Genomic DNA, 24,073 nt, shown 5'->3' with positions numbered 1-24,073 from the left:
ATAATAGGAGTTACTATTTTTCTAGATTAGAGAAGAAAAAAATGGTTCCTGTCCTAATACAATGCTACTCAAACTTTAAGATGCTGTGTTCCCAGGCTATAACTTTTGGCGCTTTTGTCATTTTGGTGTCCAGGCAAGTGTGGTACTCCACCCAATTTAAAGTTTGCTTCTCTGATAAATCAGTTGAATGAGACAGAGTTTGAAACTGGAACTTTTCTGAAATACAACTGCCGCCCTGGCTACACTAGAACCTCTTCAAAATCTTTTGGTGTTACCTGTACCTCATCAGGTGAATGGAACTACCAGGTCTTCTGTGTCAGTAAGTATGAACGTTTATTTTTCTTATTTGTGCTTTTTCCTTCTTTGCAAAGTTATCTCAGACACTAAGCTTTATGAATGCAAATGGGTGTTTTTCATCACTAAGAAACAATCCAGTTTGTCAGTTACTGTTTTCAGGGTACATGTGTGCCACTTTTTGAAAAACATAAACAAAAAAACGAATAAAACAAAAAATGGGAGCTACCTAGTTGCATTGAGTAATAAGTCTATCCTTTACATCTATTTAATAAGTACTTTTTTCCAGATGTGAACTACAAATTGAATTTTGATGCATTGAAAACTAGATTCACTCTTTACAAAATTATAAAAAATTATGCTGCTAGAAAATAGCAATGTGGTTTTCAAAGAAACCTCACTCAAAATATCTGCTGTTTTTCAAAGAAGATGCTATGGTTCACTCTTGTTGAGAATAAATTCTGTGATATTTTTCTAGAAGTAAGGGTATACACGTACAATCTATACCTTTTTGTTGTTGTTCCTTTTGTGACCAAGGACACGTGCAGTTTTGAGTGGCTTAAGTTCAAAGTACATGCTGGAGACGTAGAATGGAGTTTAGCTGCCGGGTGTTGAATCCTGGGTCGTAGATTCCATGACTACAGTGATCAGTCGGCCCTCTTTTCTAAGAATATCTAAGAATACGTGAAATCACTAACCATCATTTTGATTTTTCTCTCAGAGAGACGATGCAGAAACCCAGGAGAATTACTTAACGGGCTAGTGACAGTTAAGACAGATTACTCTTACGGATCAGAAATAGAATTCAGCTGTTTAAAAGGGTGAGTGTGAGCCAATCTAGAAGGAACACTTTCCTTTTAAATTAATTTTTAAAACTAGCTTATGTGTTCATATATTCAAAAGTAAAAGTGATGTAAAAAAAATGTATACACTGAGAATTCTCATTTCCGTTCTATTGCCATCTACCCCTTTCCTTTTTGTCCTTAAGCAGGGATCCACTTTTACTGGCTACTCATGTACCTTTTATACAAATACAAGCTAAGAAATTAATACATATTTTTATTTTGTACCTTTCCAATTACAAAGGGAGTTTTGAATCTTGCTTTATTTTTTTACTTACTAATATATCCAGGAGATATTTCTATGTTTGTGCTTAGAGAGGTTCTCTCTCATTAATTCCCTTTTACAACTGCATAGGATTTTATGGTGTGATGTATCATGGATTAAGAATCTCTTTGATGGAACCATGAATCTTTTGCTGTTCTGAACCGTGCTCTAATGCTTTATCTTGTACACATATAGTTACATCTGTAGGGTAAATTCCCAGAGTGACATTCCTGGGTCAAAGAGTACATGTACTTGAAAATTTGATGCTAAAGGAAGATAAGCATTATTTTTAACAAGGCCTTTTGGTACTGATTTCTCTTGGCCTCAACACCTCATCTCTGGTGACAAAAACATTCTTTCCTCCTGGTGTAGAAAAGGCATCTTTCACATGGGATTTTGCTCCTCTGCTTTCAGGAAGGAAAGAGGAGGGGGGTGTCAGAGTGACCTTAAAGTTGCATCTGCTGCCTTTCAAGTGCCTTTAGCTCAAAATAATCCTGATGCTGTAAGTGGCAAATTTTGGGGATGGTATATTCTGCTCCATTCATTGTAGTGTTTTCTCCTGTTTCTTCAGGAGTGTTCCAAAGTTTTCCTCACACAGATTTTTTGCATTCCTTGAAGTATTTAAACTAGGTATATTATTTTTGCTATTTTAAATAGATCATCTTTTCTTCATTATATATTCTAACATTATGTATATGTGTACACTATTGATTTCTGAATGTGAAATTTATATTTAAGCTAACTTTCTAAATTCTTTTATTATTTATAATAATCTTTCGGGTGAATTCTCTTGGGATTCCCCAGGTTGCAATCATAGCATTGCAGATAGTGATTGTTTTACCTCTTACTTTCCATTTTTTATATTTCTAATTTATCTTTCCTGTCTACTTATGTTCATTATATTACTCCAGGACTCACTCAGAGAAATATAATTATATAATCAGGGATTTATTTACAAGGACCTAACTTGATACAATGGTGGCAGCTGGTTAAACAGTATATATAGGAGGTTGTTTCTTCTCTGTTTCCTACTTGGCCTGAGGTCAGCAGGGCAGACAGTAAAAAAAGGAAGTTGGATGTGAGGTGGGTGATGCAAAACCAAAATGAGACCTGCATGGATGAGGGGAGCATAGATTGGAAGTCAGAGTACAGACTAGGGTATACCCACGAGTATGGACTAGAATTCACATTGTTCTTTCACTGCCTCTTAGCCTTCAACCAAAAAGGTGGGAATGTGTTGTAGGAGAAGTAGTTGCCCTTGACCACAGTGCTCTTGAACTTGGATCAGAAGTTGGAGTTATGTGAAGGGCACATCCTCTAGGAGCTGCGTTTGCTGTAGTTCCAGCTGTGCCCTCTGCCAACAAGGTGACAGAGCAGAGAGGCAACAATATGTGTAAACTAAGGTCACATCTTGTGCTCTGTTCTGACCTTTCAAGCATAGAAAGAATTCGGCTACTAATTCATATCCGCCATCTCTTCTGGGCCATTCTAACTTGGCATTAATGGAAGAGAAAATTTCAGGAAAAGCATTTTCAGCTTAGTTATGCTGACACAACACAAATCTATCATAGTCCATCCCTTGTCAAATTTGGTGTTCATATGCACTTTTTAAAAATTAAAGTATAGTCAGTTTACAATGTCAATTTCTGGTGTACAGCATAATGTTTCAGTCACATGTGTACATACATGTATTTGTTTCATATTCAATTTCATTAGATTTACCACAAGGTATTGAATATAAATAATTTCCTGTGCTATACATAAAAAATTGTTGTTTATCTATTTTATATGTAGTAGTTACTATCTGTAAATCTCAAACTCCCAATTTATACGCAGTTGTTTTAACCATACTTAGCTTAACTTCCAGATAAAGACAATAGCAAAATTATGCTTCCAGCTTACCTAATGCAGCATACAATTCACAACATGTGAAAGCATGCTAACTCTCCCCAAAAGACGATGCTCTTTGAGCTAAGTCATACTTCCCCTTTAATATCCTGCAATTTAAACACTGAGATATAAAGTAAACTACTATTAACACATCTTATTTCGCTGGTAGAGGGATGAAAAAGGTAAAGAGAAAATAATGTAATTCAAAGCAATCTATTCATATAAAAATAAGTAGAAGTATTTATAACGATTCTGGTCCTTAGTTCTACAACTGGTCACGTGGTCGTGGTTGGTATTTATAACAACCTGCTTCTATTAGTCATTCATCGCCTGTTCCCTTTGCCCTCAGCAACCACTTCATCTGATTGTGGTTCTTTGCCTAATGGGATCACCTGAACCGAGATTCTTGCAGGGTCTGGGCTGTTTGCAGTCCTGCCTGTATAGACTGTGTTGACTTTAATTAGAGGGCATGAAAGTAGTAAAAAGAGATGCCCCAGGGAGCCTCTTGCCTCCCAGACATGCATATTATCACCATTGTTGCTTTTGAGCGATCAAATTTCTTACGGATAATCAGGATTAATCACCCTAGTCAGGAAAGTAAACCTGATGCCAATAAGGATTTCTGACTCTTTTATGGGATTTAATCTTTGACTGTCCAAAGACGCTATTCTTTAATCTTTGAAAACAAGTAATCCTACTCTTAGTTGTTTTGATATGGACCATTTGGTTCAATTTTTTGTTGCTATGTGATGTGCAGTTTTAAAATGCAAATTAAGGTATTATTTTACTTCTAACATTTACCTGAAATACATTTAAAAACAGTTTTATTTTGTTGTGTTTTTGTTCCTTCTCCAGATTGTCCAGCTAAGTATATATGGATTCTCTTTGGCTTTTCATCTATAGCTAACATTTTTTTCTCTAATTTTTTTTTATTATTGTTTCATTTTGTTTGATTTTATCATGTTTATCTTGTTTCCCTTATTGTGTATGGCTCCCAAGAGGGAAAGTGAGAAGATTCAGAACTAACGTGCTGTTGGAACACCAAAATGTTCCTATTGGAATAACCAGAAACAACACTTTTCACTTGATTTCCTGGCTAGGTTAGAAAATTACATTTTCAAGAAATTTCAAAATAAAGAGATGCTTAATTCTTCTTGTTGAAATTTTATTTTTCTTTATATTATTATTAAATAAATTTCAGGGCCTCTTATATTGCCGAAGGTAACATTTACATTAGTGTTCAGTCACTTTGTGGGTTTATTGCTTGATAATAGTACAATTTGAAATTATACTAACAATGCTTCCTTTTTTTCTGTTACTGTAATTCATATGGAGCAGTAAGACAAATTGAAGAAAGCTTAGGACTTGTCAAGAGCTATAGAAATGGGGGTCATGAAGAGGAAGTTAATTGTGTATGGGAAAGAGCAAGCATCTAGAAATCAGAAGGGGGCGGCCAACCAGAGGGCAAGAGAGTTTGGGGCCAGTAATCTAGCTGGTACTGTCATCTCCCAAAAATCTACAGAACACATTCAAATGAGTCTTTTACCTTACACTGTCCTGCTTGAGCTCTGGATGAACTTCTAGTAGATGTCCAATAATAGATTACAGAATAAAAGAACAAACAAACAAATATACACATCTCATTGCAGTGATGGAATTTTGCCAAATGGAGTTTTCAATGGGAAGTGTCATCTGAGAAAACATTTTTCTTCATTTTTAATACTGAATAACAAGTCCGTTTGTTCAGACCCCTTTATTCAATTTAATTTATAGTACATGAATTCCATTAAAGTTTTTGATCATATTTTATTCAGATATGTCTTACTTGGCTCAGCTACTAGTTACTGTGAGATCCAAGATAAAGGAGTTGATTGGAGTGATCCTCTCCCCAAATGTGAAAGTAAGTAAAGATTTTTTTCTGACTTGACTATCAATCAAAACCATGTTAGGTAATAAAACTCCTATGTGTCTTGGCTGCCGTTAGAATTTGCATCGTGAATGTTAGATTTGTGAGGATGCCTTCCCTGATTATTTCTTCCTCTTTGCTCACTCATCTCAGTTATCAAGTGTGAGCCTCCTCCAGACATCAGCCATGGGAAGCACAATGGTGGAGAGAAAAATATCTACACATACGGCTCTTCTGTCACCTACCACTGTGACCCCAACTTCTCAGTGTTGGGCGAAGCCTCCATTTCTTGCTCAGTGGAAAATGAAACAATAGGTGTCTGGAGTCCAAGCCCTCCTACCTGTAAAAGTAAGTCATGATGAGGAATTTTGGTTTGAAATCTTTGTTTGGAAGACAAAGGAAGGTAAATGTACTGGGGGAAATGAAATGATTCAAAGACAAAATATCTATTGCAATGACACAGTCATTTATTTGACAAACTGATACTTATGAATGCTCTACCGGTATTTAGTAACAAACAGCACTGACATCTCTCTGGCTTTGCAAAGTAAAACTCTTTTTTAAATTAAAATATAATTGACTCACAGTATTATATTAGTTTCAGGTATAATACATAGTGATTTGATATCTTTATACAGTATAAAATGATCATCATAAGTTTGGTTACCATCTGTCACCATACAAAGTTATTACAATGTGACTATATTCTCTATGCTGTACATTACATCCTTGAAATGTATTTATTTTATAACTGCAAGTTTGTACCTCTTAATTTCCTTTACCTGTTTTGCCCACCCCCTGCTTCCCTTCCTTTCGGCAACCATCAATTTGTTCTCTGTATCTATGAGTCTTTCTGCTTGTTTTGTTTTGTAGGTTTCACACATAATTAAAATCATATGATACTGTCTCTGCTGACACTTCACTTAGCATAATACCCTCTAGGTCCATCCATGTTATCACAAATGGCAAGATGTTGTTCTTTTTTATGGCTGAGTAATATTCCGTTATATATCTTTTCCTCGTTGTATAAACTTGCCTCTTTTATCCTAGAATAATTGGCCATATAAGGGTTTATTTCTGGACTCTCAATTCTGTTCCAATTATCTGTGTGTCTGTTTTTGTGCCAGTGCCATATTGTTTTGATTACTAAAGTTTTGCAGTATAGTTTGAAATCAGGGACTGTGACAACTTTTGCCTTGTTCTTTTATTCTCAAGATTGCTTTGGCTATTTGAGGTCTTTTGTGGTTCCATATAAACTTTAGGATTATTTGTTCTAGTTTTCTGAAAAGTGACACAAGTATTTTGATTGGGATTGCATTAAATCTGTAGATTGCTTTGGGTAGTATGGATATTTTAACAATGTTAATTTTTCCAACCCATGAATACATATGTTTCCATTTTTTGGCATCATCTTTGATTTCTTTTATCAGTGTCTTGTAGTTTTCAGAGTACAGGTTGTTCACCTCCTTGGCTAAATTTATTCCAATATATTTTATTCTTTTTTGGTGCAGTTATAAATGGGATCGTTTTCTTAACTTCTCTTTCTGTTAGTCTACAATTAGTATATAGAAATGCAATAGGTCTCTGTATGTTAATTTTGTATTCTGCAACTTGACTGAATTCGTTTGTTGATTCTAATAGTCTTCTTTGTGGTGTCTTTAGGGTTTTCTATGTACAGTATCATGCTGTCTGTAAATAAGGACAGTTTTACTTCTTCTCTTCCAACTGGGGTGCCTTTTATTTCTTTTTGTTCTATGAGTGCTGTGGGCTAGGACTTCCAACATCATGGAGATTAAAAATGGTGAGAGTGGACATCTTAGAGGAACAGCTTTCAGCTTTTCATTATTGAATATAATATTAGCTGTGGGTTTGTCATATATGGCCTTTATTATGTCGAGGCATGTTTCCCCTATGCCCACTTTGTTGAGAGTTTTTATCATAAATAGATGTTGAATTTTGTCAAATACTTTTTCTGGGTCTACTGAGATGATCATATGATTTTTATACTTTATTTTTTAATGTGGTGTACCATGTTGATTGATTTTTTGGATATTGAACCATTCTTTCATCCCTGGAATAAGTCCCACTTCATCATGGTGTGTGATTCTTTCACTGTATTGTTGAATTTGACTTGCTAATATTTTGTTAAGGATTTTTGCCTCTATGTTCATTAGGAATATTGATCTGTATTTTTTTGGAAGTGTCTTTGCCTGCTTTTGGTATCATGGTAATGCTGGCCACGTAGAATGAATTTGGAAGCATTTCCTCCTTTTCAACTTTTTGGAATCATTTGAGAAGGATAGAAGTCACATCTGGTCTTGGACTTTTATTTGTTGGGAGTTTTTTTTTTTATTACTGATTCAGTTTCATTACTAGTAATTAGATTGTTCATATTATCTATTTCTTCTTGAGTCAGTCTTGGAAGATTATGTGTTTTTAGGAACTTATTCATTTCTTCTAGGTTGTCCAATTTGTTGGTATATAATTATTCATATTAGTCTCTTAAAATTGTTTGTGTTTCTGTGATATTAGTTGTAACTTCTCTTTCATTTCTGATTTTATTTATTTGGGCCCTCTCTCTTCTTTTCCTGAGGAACTTGGTTAAACATTTATCAATTTTGTTTATCATTTCAAAGAACAAGCTCTTAGCTTCATTAATTTTTTTCCTATTGTTTTTTATAGTCTCTATTTTATTTATTTTCACTCTGATTTTTATTATTTCCTTCCTCCTACTAACTTTATAATTTGTTTGTTCTAGTTCTTTTGGTTCTTTAGGTGTAAAGTTTGATTATTTGTTTGAGATTTTACTTTTTTCTTGAGGTAGGTCTATATTGCTGTGAACTGCCCTCTTAGAATTGCTTTTGTTGCAACCCATAGATTTTGAAAAGTTGTGTTTCCATTTTTATTTCTCTCAAGGTATTTTTTGATTTCCTTTTTGATTTCTTCATTGATCCAATGTAGCATGTTTAGCATGTTGTTTAGTCTCCATGTGTTTATATATTTTTCCATTTTTTTCTTCTTATAATTAACTTCTAATTTCATATTGTTGTGGTTGAAAAATACTTCAGTTTTGTTAAATTTATTGAAACTTGTTTTGTGGTCTAACATGTGATGTATTCTGGAGAATATTTCATGTGCACTTGAGAAGAACGTGCATTCTGCAGTTTTTAGATAGAATGTTTTGTGTATATCTATTAAAACTATCTGATCTAATGTGTAATTTAAAATCAGTATTTCCTGATTAATGTTCCATTTGGATGGTCTATCCATTGCTGTAAGTGAGGTATTAAAGTCCCCTACTATTATTGTGTTACTGTCAATTTCTCCCTTTGTACTTTTTTAATATACAAATTTTTATTGAAGTATAGTGAGTTTACACTGTTGTATCAATTTCTCCGTTTGTGTTTGTGAACATTTGTTTTACATATTTAGGTGCTTCTATGTTGGGTACATAGATATTTATAAGTGTTATATCCTCTTCTTGGATTGACCCCTTTATTGTTAGGTAATACACTTCTTTAAAGCATTTTGTTACAGTCTTTGTTTTAAAGTCTATTTGGTCTGATATGAGTATTGCTAGCCCAGCTTTCCTTTTGTTTTCATTTGCCTGGAATATCTTTTCCCATCTCTTCACCTTCAGTCTGTGTGTGTGTTTAGCTGTAAAGTGAGTCTCTTTTAGGCAGTATACAAAAAAAATTTTTTTTAATCCTTTCAGCTTCCCTATGTCTTTTGATTGGAACATTTAGTCCATTTACATTTCAAGTAGTTATGGATAAGAATGTACTTACTGCTATTTTGTTCATTGTTTTCTGGTTGTTTTATAGTTCTTTTTTTATTCCTTTCTTCTTCTCTTAGTCTTTTCCTTTGTGAGTTGATGATTTTCTCTAGTGTTATGTGTTTGGGTTCCTTTCTCTTTAATGTTTGCATACTTACTCTAGGTTTTTGATTTATAGTTACCATGATTTTTATATATATCAACATTTGTTATATGTATCAGTTTATTTTAAACTGATAGCCACTTAAGTTCAAATGAATTCTAAAAGCATTACATTTTTAATGCTCCCCATTCTATGTTTTTGAATCAGAGTTTACGTATTTTTATTTTTTGTATCCCTAAAACTACTTATTATAGCTATGGTTGATTTTTGTTACCTTTGTCTTTTAGCTTTTATACTAGTTTTTTAAGTGGTTGATCCGCTGCCTTTGCTATATATTTGCCTTTAACAGTGAAATTTTTTCTTTCATATATTTTCTTATTTCTAGTATGGCCTTTTCTTTTCTGCTTACAAAAGACCCTTGAACATTTTTTGTAAGGCAGGTTTACTAGTAATGAACTCCTTCAGATTTTCCTTGTCTGTAAAACTCTTTATCTCTCCAATTCTGAGGAGTATTATTGCTTGTAAGTTCCCCCCCTTCAGCATTTTAAATTTATCACGCTGCTCCCTTTTGGCCTGCAAAATTTCTGCTGAAAACTTATCTGGTAGCTTTATTGGGGGGTTCCCAACCAGTATGTGACTGGTTGTTTTTCTCTTGTTGCCTTTAAAACTCTCTTTAACTTTTGCCATTTTAATTATGATATATCTTGGTGTGGTTCATCTTGTTTGGGGTTCTCTATACTTTCTGGACCTGACTATCTGTTTCCTTTCCCAGGTAGAGAAATTTTCAGCCATTATTTCTTCAAATGATTTTTCTGCCCCTTTCTTTCTCTATTCTCCTTCTGGGGCTCCATGAATGAAAATATTAGTTTGCTTGATGTTGCTTTTAAACAAGCCTCGTTAAAAATTAATTTTTTCCTCTTTTTGCTATTCTGATTGGGTGATTTTTACTATTCTGTCTTCCAGATTACTTGTCCATTCTTGTGTATCACTTAATCTGCTATTGATTTCTTCTAGGGTATTATTAATTTTATTTTATTTATTGCATTCTTCAGCTCTAATTGGTTCTTTCATGTATTTTCTAACTCTTTGTTGAAGTTTTCACTGTGTTCCTTCATTCTTCTCCTGAGTTTGGTAAGCATATTTATGATAATTATTTTTAACTTTTTATCAGGTAAATTACTTATCTGCATGTCATTAGGGTTGTTTAAAATAGGGCTTTTTCTTGTTCCTTTGTTTGGAACATATTCCTCTGTCTCTTAATTTTCTCTGACTTACCATGTTTGTGTCTATGAATTAGGCAAAACAGAATGAGCACAGGCTGCAGAGGGTGGTCCTATCACACACTGCATTGGGGCTGCCTTTGTGGTACAGCTGAAGCTGGAGTGGGTGTGGGTGGGAGGGTGCTTTGCACCAGGGCCACCCTGGTGGGATGGCTGGAGTTGGAGTGGGCATGGGCTGGGGTGGAGGGGTAACCCACAGGCAAATTTAAAGTTGATTCTCTTTTATGTTGAGTTTGCTGCATGTCCAGGAAACTCTCTAGAGCAGCTATAGTCTAAGTGTTAATTTAGCAACCATCTCAGCAATCCAGGTTGCCTTGATCTTGTGGCATCTTGATATCAAAATGTGCTTTCACAATCTCTTTAGAAGAGGAAGAGAGAAAAGCAAGTTATCTCCCTTCTTTAAGAGCTTTGGCCTGAAAGTGATGACATACCACTTTGCATTGCAGCCTTTTGTCCAAAACTAGTAACATGTAGACCCTCCCTACCCTAAGGGAACTGAGGAATATCATCTTTTGTCTGTGCAGGAAGCAGAACTGGGAATACTGATTAGCACTTTTCACATCAATCACATATGCCTACAGGGCAAGTGAAACCTACTAGACACCAGAAGTTCAACAGGACAAAGCAAAAATAATTGAGCCAGAAGAAATATTGTGGCTTTGCTAGTTTGCTAATCTAAGGCGTCTTCCTTTGCTACTAAGCACCTATAGAGTATCACTTACTATTCTGAGTCATCATAGGGTACAGTCAAACCAGGGGATAGACGAGCATGATACTGCAAACAGTTCCAAATGCCTGAAGAACTCTCAGGAGTTCAGAGTGAAGGTGAGGTGGGGACCTTGAAAGGGTTTAACTAGGGGAGCAAATGTGCTGCATCTTAGAAAGATAACTCTGGCTGCAGAATGGACAACAATTTAAAGTGGAATAAAACTTAACTCGTAGTCACCTGTTGCAACTATCCAGCCAAGTAGTGAAGGTGGCTTCAACTGTAGCCACAGCAGTTGGCCCAGGGAGTAGTTGAGGAATCAAAGAAGAACTAACATGGCAGGACTGTCAGGGTTTGACGACTGACTGATGTGGGGATGGGAGGCAGAGAAAGTTTGTGTTTTGCTTGTGATGGTGCAGATATCTCTTGCCCTGGCTGCTTCTTCATCATGACCACTGCCTCTGACTCACCACCAAAATCATCCAGGAGAGTCGGTCATTATAAGGGGAGGATTTGAGGACTTTGAGATATTTTTTTCCCCTGGATTATATACGGGGAATTTTTCTTGAGAAAGGAAGTTAGAGCCACTCATAAGCATCTCACAATTGAACCAACATGATGGGATCTCATTTTACTTTTAAAAGTTGAAATAAAAAAAAAAAGAGAAAGAATGAACCTTGAAATTAAAAAAAAATACATATGTATATAATCCATTTGTGTTTTTTTCACACCTTTATTGTGGTATGGTTCCTGTACAGTAAGCGACACATATTTCAGATGTGCACTTTGATGAGTTTTGGTAGATGTCTACACCTGTGAAACCACCACCACAACCAAGATAGCTAACATTTCCATTTATCTTTTCTTATGAGTCTTTAGAAGTCATTTGTTCTCGGCCAGTGGTTACAAATGGGAAAATAATCACCGGATTTGGACCCACCTATACTTATAAACAGACTGTTGTATTTGGCTGCAATAAAGGTTTCATCCTGAAGGGCAGCAGTTTAATCCATTGTGAAGAAGATAACAACTGGAATCCTCCTCCTCCCATCTGTGAACTCAGTAAGTGTGGACCATGAAGGAATTTCAATGTTTGGCATTTAACGATATCCAGAAACGCTGGTGGCAGCATGCTCCTGTGCCCAAGGCCACTTGAAATCACAGTAGAAATTTAAATTGACATCAATCCCTTTATTTTTTTCTTGCTAGAAAAAAGAGTGATTTCATTACACTGTGCAAGGTTATATGACACTGCAAACGGCTGCCATGTGCAGTTGTGAAGGTTGTGCATACTCCAACCTAAAGAGAGAGATTAGCATTGTAGACATTGTGGATTTGTATGTTTATTTCAACATTTTTCTTGCAGTTGACAGAAAATTATTTTGTTCTAACAAAATCATTATATTACAATAATTGCTTTGAAAGCTGAATAGCAAAGTGTCCTGAGGGAAAAATGCCTTTTTTTCTAACTTGCACAGAAGTATTTTATAGACTATGATTCTGACATTCTAAAATTATAAATTCATGTGGATCATTAAAAATTATCTTAGTAGTAATAATGATAACTTGGTGCTAGTCTAGGTACATAATAAGAATCAATTTAATGAATTCTCCCCAGAATTGTGGGCCCTATTGTTTTCCTCATTTTATCGGTAAGAAATCTATTCACAGAGGTTATTTAAAATGTCCCAGAATAGGCATATCTATATAGACAGAAAGTATTTTAGTGCTTTCCAGGGCCTGGGAGAAGGTGAGACTAGGGAGTGACTGCTTTCTCAGGTTGATACAAAAATATCCTAAAATTGGAGAATGGTGATGGTTGTACAACTCTGCGAATATACTAAAAAGTATTGGATTCTGTATTTTAAATGGGTGAATGGTATGTTATGTGACTTGTATCTCAATAAAACTGTTAAAAAAGAACCTTACCCTATATGCCATCTTAAATGTTTGAAGATAAAACGTAATATACATCCCGCTTGGCAGATGTTTTATATTTCCGTATCGTGTGAACCAGCAGCATCAGGAAAGAGTAAAGAGGACAAGACGCAAGATTTAAGCTCAAAAGTCACTTGGTCTTTGGCTTATTCTTGCCAAATCCTTAAATGATAAAGTTCCTGAATCTGAACTTTATCTGAATAAGAGGAGTGACTTGTTTATTTTCTCCCATCAATCAAGAAACAAAGCAGTTAGATTTGTTTGCCTGCAACAGTTCTCCAGCCATATCTACCTTGCAAGCCCAATGCTTTGATTTAGAGACTAAACGTTCTGAAATCAATGAAGAGGAAGAAGAATGAACACTTGAACAGTTGGCACAGCAGAGGAGCCACTTAGTAGTGCCGTCAGTGAGAACCTCTCTGGTGCAGTGCACATGTGTGCACATGTCCATGTGTGTTTCCTGGTGTGGCTGACTCATCAGCCATAGCAGGCTGGCTCCTGGCTGATTGAACACATGACACCCTTTGATAGGAAAGGTTCACTGATCACTGGTGCATCCCTAGTAAAAGTGTCCTTTTCCCTTGTTCTTCTGTTATGACCAGATAGTTGCATTGGCTTACCAGACATCCCTCATTCCACCTGGGAACGATATATCTCCTATATGCGAGCAGAAGAGAAGGTGTATGAGGTTGGGACAACGTTGGTGTATTCCTGCCAACCTGGGTATAAACCCGCAGCAAATGAGCCTACAACGGTGACTTGTCAGGAAGATTTGAAGTGGACCCCGAGCAAAGGATGTGAGGGTGAGTTTCTGTTTTTAAAATCTTTTTGTATATTAAATCTCCACTGTGTGCTAGGATTTTCCACCTTAAATGAATATAATTTTTTCCTCAAGATAAATTTTAAATTATATTAATTGAACACAATAGTGAACTTTCCAGAATGGACCAGAAAGGTCTTGGGAGTTTGAGGAGCTGAGAAATTATGATCTTATTCCAGTTCAGAATCAAATGAGACACAGGCACGGAAGTCAAAGATTATGCAGATTAAGTATGAGCTTCATTACTGATAAAGGTAGAATGGTGAATGCAGCTCAGTTATTGCTAGAGTCAGACCTTCGTCACAGCCCTTTCCCTCCCAGTGTAGACTTTGGGGTGCTTGGTAGCAGGAAAGTCTATGAAACAGTCATGAACTCAACCAGCCACAGGGTGACTTGTGTCTCATGTCTCTTGAGCCATGGGACTGTTGCACTGAAAGAGCTGGGTCTTGTTGACCTGCCTCCAGAGGACAGACTCACCCCTGACCCAGTATTCTTGCCTTAGTAGGATGGAAAGGAGACCTTTTCTCCAGTCTCACTTGAGAGAATAAGTGAAGGGTTGAGAGACATGTGGTTGCCATTTTATGGGCCTCAGTAGAATTGACAACATGCATTTTTCTACACATCTATCAGAACCTTGCCATTTTAGAGGTGAAGACACTGAGGCCCAGAATACAGGGAACTTTATCCCCTAGATTAGAATTTGAAAAACATGTGAAATGCACAAATAATTAAAAATGGTGGTTTAGATCTACCTAATGAGAGAATATTCATTTCACATTAGGACTTAAGGTTTAATTGCAGTTGTTCAGACTCATTTTGGGGAAATAGAATAAAAGGTTTTAACAATATGACTGAATTAAAAATATGTTTAACAAAACTTATTGCCACCACTTAAATGACAAAGTATTGATTAGTATAAACCTTTGAGAATCCTCATTAATGACTAAAAACAATGACATGCAATTAATACCTTAATTTTTTTCTATATAAATGAATGTTTATACATGTTTAAACACCTACTTTTAAATTATATTTATTTTTACCCACTATGGTCTTATTGATTTAATTATTTAGTAAGGAACTTTTCAACCGCTTAAAAGGCAGAAGTAAAATAGTATTTATCCAAGTTATCATAAAATCTGACTAAATAGGAATTTAGAATCATGACTTAACTATTTAAAAGTATTTCCTATAATGTAAAGCATTACATAAAAATTATTGTTACTGTTTGGAAACCACATGAATGTTGGGTATTTTTATTATAATTCATAAGCAAATGAGTGCTGAGAATATTTGAGTGTGCCTGAAAGACCCCATTGTCATGCTGGTCAAGATACAAATATGAAGAGTATTTTATTCTGTTCTGATGTTTCCACTTATATCCAATGCTATCAAGTTCTATCTGAAAATATTTCTACTAATGAATAAAAATTTTATCCCCGTATCAGCTCTTATTGTATTAAAAATGAAAGAATTTGAAGAGCTAGTTCTCTTAAATTGGGCATCAAAAAAGAAAAATCCCGGCCTTAAGCAATAATTTAAATCTATTTTTATGCGTTAGGTGTCAGGCAGCTACAGACTTTTGTGCATATTCTTCCTCCTGTGAATGAAGAAGTGTAAATTATTAGAGAGCTTAATAATGAGGTAACCCTAGTGAAGCCATAAGCAGATGGATGTCATTTCTCATTGCTCTAAAACAGTTTTGAAAGATTTACATTTTCATTCAGGCTAATCCAACTTCTTATTTTGGAAGCTCCTAATGAAAATATTTAGTTGGAGGAAATGACCGAGTTGGAGTACTTGCAGCAAATCTGGGCCAGGGAGAGCAGACTCAAAGTGTCTGTTTTCCCAGCCTCTCTTCAGTGTCTCGTGAGATCTTCTAAAAGTAGAAATTAGATTTTTAGCCATAGGAGCCTTCTCATGGTGATTTTACTAATCATTAGCTTTCTTTCATATTTTTTAGAGGTATGTTGCCCAATACCAGAGCTGAAGGATGTCACAATCACTCATCGCAGACCAAGTGGCTTCAACAATGGCTGTGCCTATTTCTTTGGAGATTCGGTTTCATATACATGTCCTGGGAAACGTACATTTAGTGCTAGATGCACAGGGGATGGCACGTGGAATCCTAAGACGCCAGCATGTGAGCCAAGTAAGAGCTTATGGAGTCATGCTATTTTAGATGTTTCTTCACATCAAAATAATGATTATTATTTTTCAACTGAAGTACAGTTGATCTGCAATATTATATCAGTTTCAGATGTACAAGCTAGAGATTCATAATTTTTAAAGGCCATAAGGTGATACTCCATTCACAGTTATACAATCGGCTATATTCTGTGTGTTGTACTGTACATTCCTGTAGCTTATTTCCTTTATACATACTAGGTTGTATCTCTTAATCCCCTACTCTTATCTTGCTCCTCCCAGCTTCCCAACTGGTAACCACTAGTTTGTTCCCTGTATCTGTGAGTCTTTTTCTGCTTTGTTATACTCATTAATTTGTTTTATTTTTTAGATCCTACATATAAGAGAAAACATAGAGTATTTGTCTTTCTCTGTTTGACTTTTTCACTAACCATAATACTCTCCAGATCCATCCAGGTTGTTGCAAATGGCAAAACTTCATATATATCACATCTTCTTTATGCATTCATCTGTTGATTGACACTTATGGTTCCTTCCATATCTTGGCTATTGTAAATAATGCTACTATGAACATTCAAAATGATGGACATTATTAAGGGAAAGTTTCAAATTAGGTCAAAGAGACTTGGGCTGGTGGGTTAGAACAATGAACATCTCAGGGAGGTAAGTATTAATAACTGTTGTGCCTTCTGTTGAGAAAGAGAAAAATACCGTGGTTTATTCTCTACCATGCTTTTTTCATAATTTGCTTTTAGAATTTAGAGTTTAGGAAATGTGTAAAGCTGATGCTTTGTTTGATGTTGGTATTTTTTATGTGTTCTACTTTATTACCCCTAACATTGTGTGTGTAATTTGAATGTAGCAAATCAATTTGCAGTGAAAGTCCTTTATTGCAGCATCATTCAGTTGGAAAATGAAAAAACGCTTGTTCCCATTCTTTTGACCCTCCTGGTGTCCTTTCTTTTACTCAGTCAGTGAAAATAGGCCACATCTAATAGAGAAGCTAGAATTTTCAATTATTTCCTTTTGTTTCTTGGCATTTATTCTCTTTTCTTCTCTTCCTTCTGGTCCATATGCCTTAAACTGCAGTATCAGATCTGTCCAAATCTGTCTGAACCTGCCTTTCTGAACGTGCTTCTTTTCATCCTTCTCTACCTTTTATATTCTGGAACATCGTTATGCTAGTGACTTTTTGCTTGTTTGGTGGAATTAACATGATGCCATAGATATACTGGATCAATGTGATATTCTGTGAATGTCCACATGGTCATGATGTCTTCAGACGGTATTATGACAGGGACAGGTAAGTTATTATAGCCAAGGGTTGCACATGCACATATAAGATTTTGACCTTTTCATGAGTGTGCAAACTATTTGTGACCACCTTTTCTGATAAGGTTGGAAAAGAAGGCCTCTGTTGAATCAACAACCTCATTTATCTGAAGACTTAACTAATCTGCTCTAGCAAAGATATCACATCTAGCACAGTGGTTACAATAGGAGCTAAACCTTATGGATTTTCAGCAGTCTACTGTAATTCTCCAGAATCCCATTTTTTGTCGTAGACACACTGGTAAGCACATGGGGGTATGATGACCACTCCTGCTTCTTTAGTTCTTTAAGAGTGGCACTCATTTCTCCCTTTCTCCTACCTCTTGGTACATGATATTTTAAAGAACTTACCTGCTATGCCTCAAGGGGGAGGTTATACGTAATATCAATGGCTTCTTCTTGGCTTCGTGGATATGACAGCTCTTACCCCACAGGCCAAGGGCCAAAAATGGGGGTTGTGCCAATGACCAATTTTGTCCACTCTGTCTATACTTTCAAAGGTAATGGACACGGCCACCAGATGGTGTAATAGGGAGACCATGCTGGTTCTAGGTAGCTGTGTCAAGTCAAGCTCTCTGTCCAACAGTACTTGCATTACTGTGTGGCTTTCACTGCTGCACAGTTACCTCAATAAATGGACATAGGTCCTCTGGGACTGCGGCACTCAGTACTGAGCGTACTTCCCAAGGTGCTGTAGCATCTACTCCTGGAAACTGTCTTTTTCTTCAGTCAGTGATCTCCAGACCTGATGACTGGCACAGGTCCAGGCACTGAGCAAGGGATTGTAACTTCTTATTGGACCAAATGCCATCAGTCTCCTGATCATCCACCCTCAGTTTCTTTTGATGGTACAGATGGGGTGGTTATCTCTTTACCCTGATGAGTGTCCCGTTCCATGAACCACCTCCATAACTCTCAGGCACCTCTAACTGTCTCTCTAACTTGCCACTCATCATGATGATTATATTACTTACCTTTAAAGAGTATTAGCACCTCTCAGACTACTACTGCTAAATGTGAAAGTTGTTCTTTAATGGCCTTCCTGTCATCAGCCCTGGCCTTTGATATATGTGCTCCTTTCATTGGGAAATTCCTTATGACCTTGTTAATGTATCCTCAGGCCTTCCCAGGTAACAGAATCATCTGGTGGGGTTTCTAACATGTGTATGGCTTTTCCACTCCAGAGCTCACTTTTCTGAGTCATTTAACCCCTTCTTCTACCACTTGCCATGGCAACTCCAGCGTTTGAATCTCACTTACTGTGGGCATCAGTTTGCCCTGCCTCTAGGAGGCATCTTAGGATAGTCCTTAGAGGTATTATAGCCCATCAGGATACTATTTTCCGTGACATTCCTGCGAATTGAATTAAATTAATTTATTTAAATTTCTCATGCACCGTTTGTGGATCCTGTCAGTGTTCCCTTTCAGAGAGATGCTCCGCACTGTGTCAAGTCTATTATTTCAACATGCAAGTCATCATTTTTAATCATTCTATCAGCTCTTTTAAAAAATATTTTAAAATGCAGTAAGTATATTTTTGGAGGGATGGATGGACAGATTTGATTGAGAGCAATGAGTCAGAGACTGGATTTATTTTGCATCCTTGCAATTTCTCCCAGATGTACCTGTCTGCATTTAGCCTGAAATCAGTGCAGTGGACCACTAGTACCCTGGGACTTCAGCCCAAATGGCTCCTGAACAGTGCAGTTTAGTGAACTTGTAGATAAAATGAAGCAAATCCTAAGTGCTTGTCTTTCGTTGGCATTTCTACGGTTCCACAGCTTCAGGGCTACAGGAGGGCAGCACAGGTCTTGGGTTTGGCTCAGGGATCCTGTGGGCAGAGAAGACAGGGGGACAGAAGAGAGCCTCGTGTGAGCCACACAGATTCTGGGGAGTGTTACTACATGCATTCTACACCCTCACGCTCTCTCACTTTTATGTCTCACCTCAAGGTTGTGATTCTCCTCCTGTCATTGCCCACGGACACTATAAATTAATCAGTGCATACTTCTTCAAAGATGATGTTGTGTATGAATGTGATGAAGGGTACACTCTGGTTGGAGCGAACAAACTCACCTGCCATGCTGCAGTCTGGTCCCCTGCAGTCCCTCAATGTAAAGGTAACTCCAGCTCCCTCTGCAGTGCACAGCTAAGTAGGGGGAACTTCATGAAAGGGTTCAGAGCACAGTTTCTACCTGCCAGCGATGGGAAAAGAAACATTTGACTTGACTTGATTTATTTAAAATATTTACTATATTCAGATGGTACCTGAAACAAAAAGTTCGGAGGGCACACAGAAACATTAATCTTCCCTACTTTTTGTCTCCCAGGTGCAAAATTCAGCCTCTTTGAGGCAGCCCCTATTCCTAGTGTCCTATATATTTCCAGAAATATTCTAGAAGTGGTCCATTTTATCTGAGTGTAACTGTGATCTGTAGCAAAATTTTCATGGAAACGTGGAATAATGTATATTATTTTTATTCTCAAAAGAGAAGGCAAAGCAATCAGCAGCACTTAAGTATAGTTTATTCTTAATACCTTAGTCTCTCATATCCTTTTTTCTTAGATTTGCAGATTGCTTTAAATTATGTTTCCTTTCTAGCTCTGTGTTGGAAACCAGAGATAGAACATGGAATGTTATCTGTGGATAAGAATCGATATACTGAGCCTGAAAGTGTCAAGGTCCAGTGTGACCCCGGCTATGGTTTGGTTGGTTCCGAAAGTATCACTTGCTCAGAGAACAGAACCTGGTACCCGGAGGTGCCCAAATGTGAGTGGGTAAGTGGTACAATTCAAGGAGGTTTCTGAGCTATCAAACCCTAAAAAGGGTGCCTCCCCCAGAGCACGTCCTGCTTGCCAGAATTCATTTCTGAGTCTTTCAAAGGAACTCTCAATTTTGCCTTGAAGCCCTCTGGTCAGAGAAGAGTGGCAAGTCTGCTCTCACTTGACAACAGGGAAAACGGAGCCCCCTGGGAGTGGAGGGTCTCAGAGACCTGGGGTACTGACTCCTAACTTTACTTTCCTAGACTATATGATACACTGTTGTTCCATTTCTGGATGGTCAGCAGAAATTGCCTCTGTCCCCACAGAGGCTTTCTGGGACTCTGTCTCAGAGCAGAGCTGTGTCTCTCTGAGGAAGATGATGGTGGGGCCCACGATGTTTTCTGGTTTTACTGCTCACCCACCAGTCATGCGGTGGGTCTTGGTCCTGATCCTGTAGTCCTGCCTTTGTCAGCATGAATCCTCCGCCCCCTTCACGATTAGGAGAGAAGCCTTTTAAGCACCTCATCATCTGTTTCTCCCATAGGTGTACCCTGAAGGCTGTGAGCAGGTACTTGTAGCCAGGAAACTCATGCAGTGCCTCCCAAATCCAGAGGAGGTGAAATTGGCCCTGGAGGTGTATAAACTCTCCCTGGAGATTGAAATACTGAAGCTTCAGAGAGACAAGGAGAAGAAGATTCAGGAGTCATCAGTGTAATTCTTCCCAGAAAAGGGAGGAAAAATGTGCCTTGCTGCCTTTAATCCAATATGAATCACTTCAGTGTATCAACTTTACCATCTCTTTGGCACTAAAATTCATTGTAATAAATCTTCATATATCACAGCAATTTGTCTTCATGGTCATTTAGAACCTCATCAAGTGAGGGTCCTAGTCAAACTTATTACATAAAGTTGACAGAATTTTTTTTTTTAGTGTAGGGACCTTGGGCATACGGACTTGGGTTCACACCAATACGTTTCCCTGGATTGCCTTTACTCCACAATTCTACACACACAAATCACTCAGTGGTCGGGATTTAGATTAAATATCAGCATACTCAAATAACCTTGTCCACTGGCCCCCATTTGTAGCAGTTGTGCCCTTTTCTAAACCTGCATGCACTTGGCCTCACTAATCCTCACCTCCTGACTTTTGCCTCCCAGGAAGCGGGTGTATGTCTCATCTGATCTCCTTCCACCTTTAGGAACAAACTCTAAAAGCCCGATGAGTGGAAGCCCAGCCGGCAGCCCCCTGTGAGCTCCCAAGTCTTTGATCTGATTGGTTGTCATTTTCCTTAATAGTAAAGGAGAATGGCTCGAGCAACTACCCCCAAGGGAGGAAAAACCCCATATTGATCACATTTGTCTTGGGGGTATTCTGGAGGCTTCTATTCCTTCCACTCACCACATTTTCCAGCTCTGGCATCCTCTGAAATCTCTCTCACATTCATATCTCAGATCCTTTCATTGTCATTTGTCTTGGGGGTATTCTGGAGGCTTCTATTCCTTCCACTCACCACATTTTCCAGCTCTGGCATCCTCTGAAATCTCTCTCACATTCATATCTCAGATCCTTTCATTGTCTCTCTTTTGTACACAGAACTCTATGGGGAACATTGGCCTCTTTTGTTTAATGTCCCCAAAGGACTCCCATGAGGCAATGGTGTTTATCAGGCTTCCACTAAACCTTAGATACAAGAGAGGCTTGAACTGTTAGAGAAACCTACTTAACATGGAAGGTATCTATCCATGGTCTTCAAAACCATAATCCACTCCTGCTACTAGGAATTCCTTTTGGCTGATGTTTATTTTAGTGTCCCTGAGTCAAAGATTTATGAGGATATAGTTTCCTTGGGAGGTGACCCCAGGAATTCACTGGGAGCCAGTGGGTAGTAAGATGGGGACGAGAGGACAGCCTCAAGAGGGAACATGATTGAAGGGACTAGTATTGCTGACAACAGGAGATCAGCTCTGCTGACTGCCCTCTGAAGGTGTGTGGAACACAACTCAGAATGTACTCTTGAGGATTAGCACCTGAGGTATTTATCCACCAACCCCTCCTCTCATTGGGACAGGCTTCTAACAGCATTGTCTCCCAGGACTTCTGACCCACACTGTGGGCCAGCAGAGTACATTCCTGAGGACGGAGATGGTGGGGGCCAGTGGGACCATGGGATTGTCTCCAGTACCCTCCAGGGTAGGAGTATGGGTGGAGCACAGATGTCTTCTTCTACAGTTGCCTTTCCTGTATGGCTCTGTGGACATGCTTTTCTTGCCTATTACTTTCTATCTCTGTTTAAATGTCTCATTTCTCTTTATCAGATCCCTGCATCACTTGCTTTTAGTTGGCTCTAGCACAATTCCCTTTTCTTTCTTAGAGTTAGTTATTCAGCTTTTCCACTCCCATTGGACATTGTACCTAAGATGGTAGCTCTTGTTATCTGAATTTTGACAAATTGAGTATTTGCTAATCCTGCCTACAAAATGACTTAAGTGAAATTTACAAATACATAAAAAATCCATATAGCAAATCTTGAGTTTCCCTTTTTGGCTTAGGGCATGAGGCTGTAGCATGAACTCCTGTGGTGCTTCAGACATTTCTCAATAGGATCACATTTCTGCTATCATTGTTTAAGTGTCTTGTGCACTTTCAGTGTCACGTCTCCATTTTATTCAATGAAAACATAAGGAATGAAAGTGGAAGAGACTGTCAAGAATGTAGGTGAGACTAAGGAGCCTAGAAAAGCCTCATCAGAAGAACTTACAAGAGGGGAGCTGGTTCTACCTGAAGCTCGTTGACTGTTGGTGGAAGAGGAAGAAAATGAACATGGGTAACTTTATGATAAATATTAAAAATAACTTTTAGAACATATAGAAGAATAATTGGCATTGCCTTATCGGGAGGTGGGTAGATTTATCACATGAAAAAACAAAACAGAAACAGAAAATGAATTGTCAACATAGTCAGGTTAGCAGGAGCTCTATAACTGTAAGCAAAAGAAACTCAACAGATGTTCATTTTACATCTGTGGCTTCCTGCAGTGGTTCCTTATATTCACTTCCAAGGTCTGCATTGCCCAGAGGAGAGGATGTGGACCAGTTCCTTAGGGTTAGGTATGGACAGCTATCAGGCACTAACTGTTTCACTCACTGGCCGTCACTAATTCTCACTCACCTTCTCCCACCAGCAAGAGTGACTGTGCCTCCCCACCCCCAACTCTTACCACTTGCCACCAACCCTCACTCAGAAAAGTCTTCAATCAAACATTCTCTGATATAAATCATAGAAATGTTTTCCTAGGTCAGTCTCCCAAGGCAACAGAAATAAAAGCAGAAATAAACAAACGGGACCTAACCAAACTTACAAGCTTTTGCACAGCAAAGGAAACCATAAACAAAACAAAAAGGTAACCTACAGATTGGACTGGGAGGAAATATTTGCAAATGATGCAACTGACAGAGACTTAGTTTCCAGAATATATAGATCATACAGTTCATATAGTTGATGTAAAAAAACCAAACAATCCAATAAAAAAATGGACAGAAGTTCTAAATAGGCATTTCTCCAAATAAGTTCTACAGATTGCCAACAGGCATGTGAAAAGATGCTCAACATCGCTAGTTATTGGAGAAATGAAAACCAAAATTACAACAAGGTATCAACTCACACTGGTCAGAATGGCCATCATTAAAAAGTCCACAAACAATAAATGCTGGAGAGGGTGGGGAGAAAAGGGAACACTCCTACACTGTTAGTGGGAATGTAATTTGGTGCAGCCACTATGGAAAACAGTATGGATCCTCCTTAAAAAACTGAAAATAAAGTTACCATATGACCTAGTAATCCCACCCTTGGGCATATATCTGGAAAATCTCTGACTCGAAAAGATACACTCCAATATTCATAGCAGCACTGTTTACCCCAATGTTCATAGCAGCACTATTTACAACAGCTAAGACATGGAAGCAACCTAAATGTCTACTGACAGATGATTGAATAAGTAGATGTGGTGC

At 37.6% G+C, this 24,073-nt stretch overlaps 1 protein-coding gene across 3 annotated transcripts in view; it reads left to right on the top strand.

Annotated features, from left to right (window-relative positions):
* C4BPA (complement component 4 binding protein alpha) overlaps positions 1 to 20,903 on the top strand; it is a 29,594-nt gene extending 8,691 nt beyond the window's left edge. For 2 of the 3 annotated variants that reach the window (XM_072948315.1, XM_072948314.1), the window contains 10 exons: positions 134 to 319; positions 1,016 to 1,115; positions 5,106 to 5,191; positions 5,351 to 5,545; positions 11,941 to 12,123; positions 13,602 to 13,802; positions 15,783 to 15,971; positions 19,252 to 19,419; positions 19,902 to 20,077; positions 20,607 to 20,903. In XM_072948315.1, coding sequence (XP_072804416.1) covers positions 134 to 319; positions 1,016 to 1,115; positions 5,106 to 5,191; positions 5,351 to 5,545; positions 11,941 to 12,123; positions 13,602 to 13,802; positions 15,783 to 15,971; positions 19,252 to 19,419; positions 19,902 to 20,077; positions 20,607 to 20,777 — 1,655 coding nt within the window. In that variant the 3' untranslated portion in view covers positions 20,778 to 20,903. The remainder of the gene's footprint in view (positions 1 to 133; positions 320 to 1,015; positions 1,116 to 5,105; positions 5,192 to 5,350; positions 5,546 to 11,940; positions 12,124 to 13,601; positions 13,803 to 15,782; positions 15,972 to 19,251; positions 19,420 to 19,901; positions 20,078 to 20,606) is intronic. The other variant, XM_072948316.1, reaches the window with a different exon arrangement.
* Positions 20,904 to 24,073: the final 3,170 nt, after the last annotated feature.

The sequence above is a fragment of the Vicugna pacos genome, chromosome 23 (assembly GCF_048564905.1).
Source record: "Vicugna pacos chromosome 23, VicPac4, whole genome shotgun sequence".
NCBI classification, from domain to species: Eukaryota; Metazoa; Chordata; class Mammalia; order Artiodactyla; family Camelidae; genus Vicugna; species Vicugna pacos.
The sequence above is the reverse complement of the archived record's forward strand: the minus strand, read 5'-3'. Positions and strand labels throughout refer to the sequence as shown.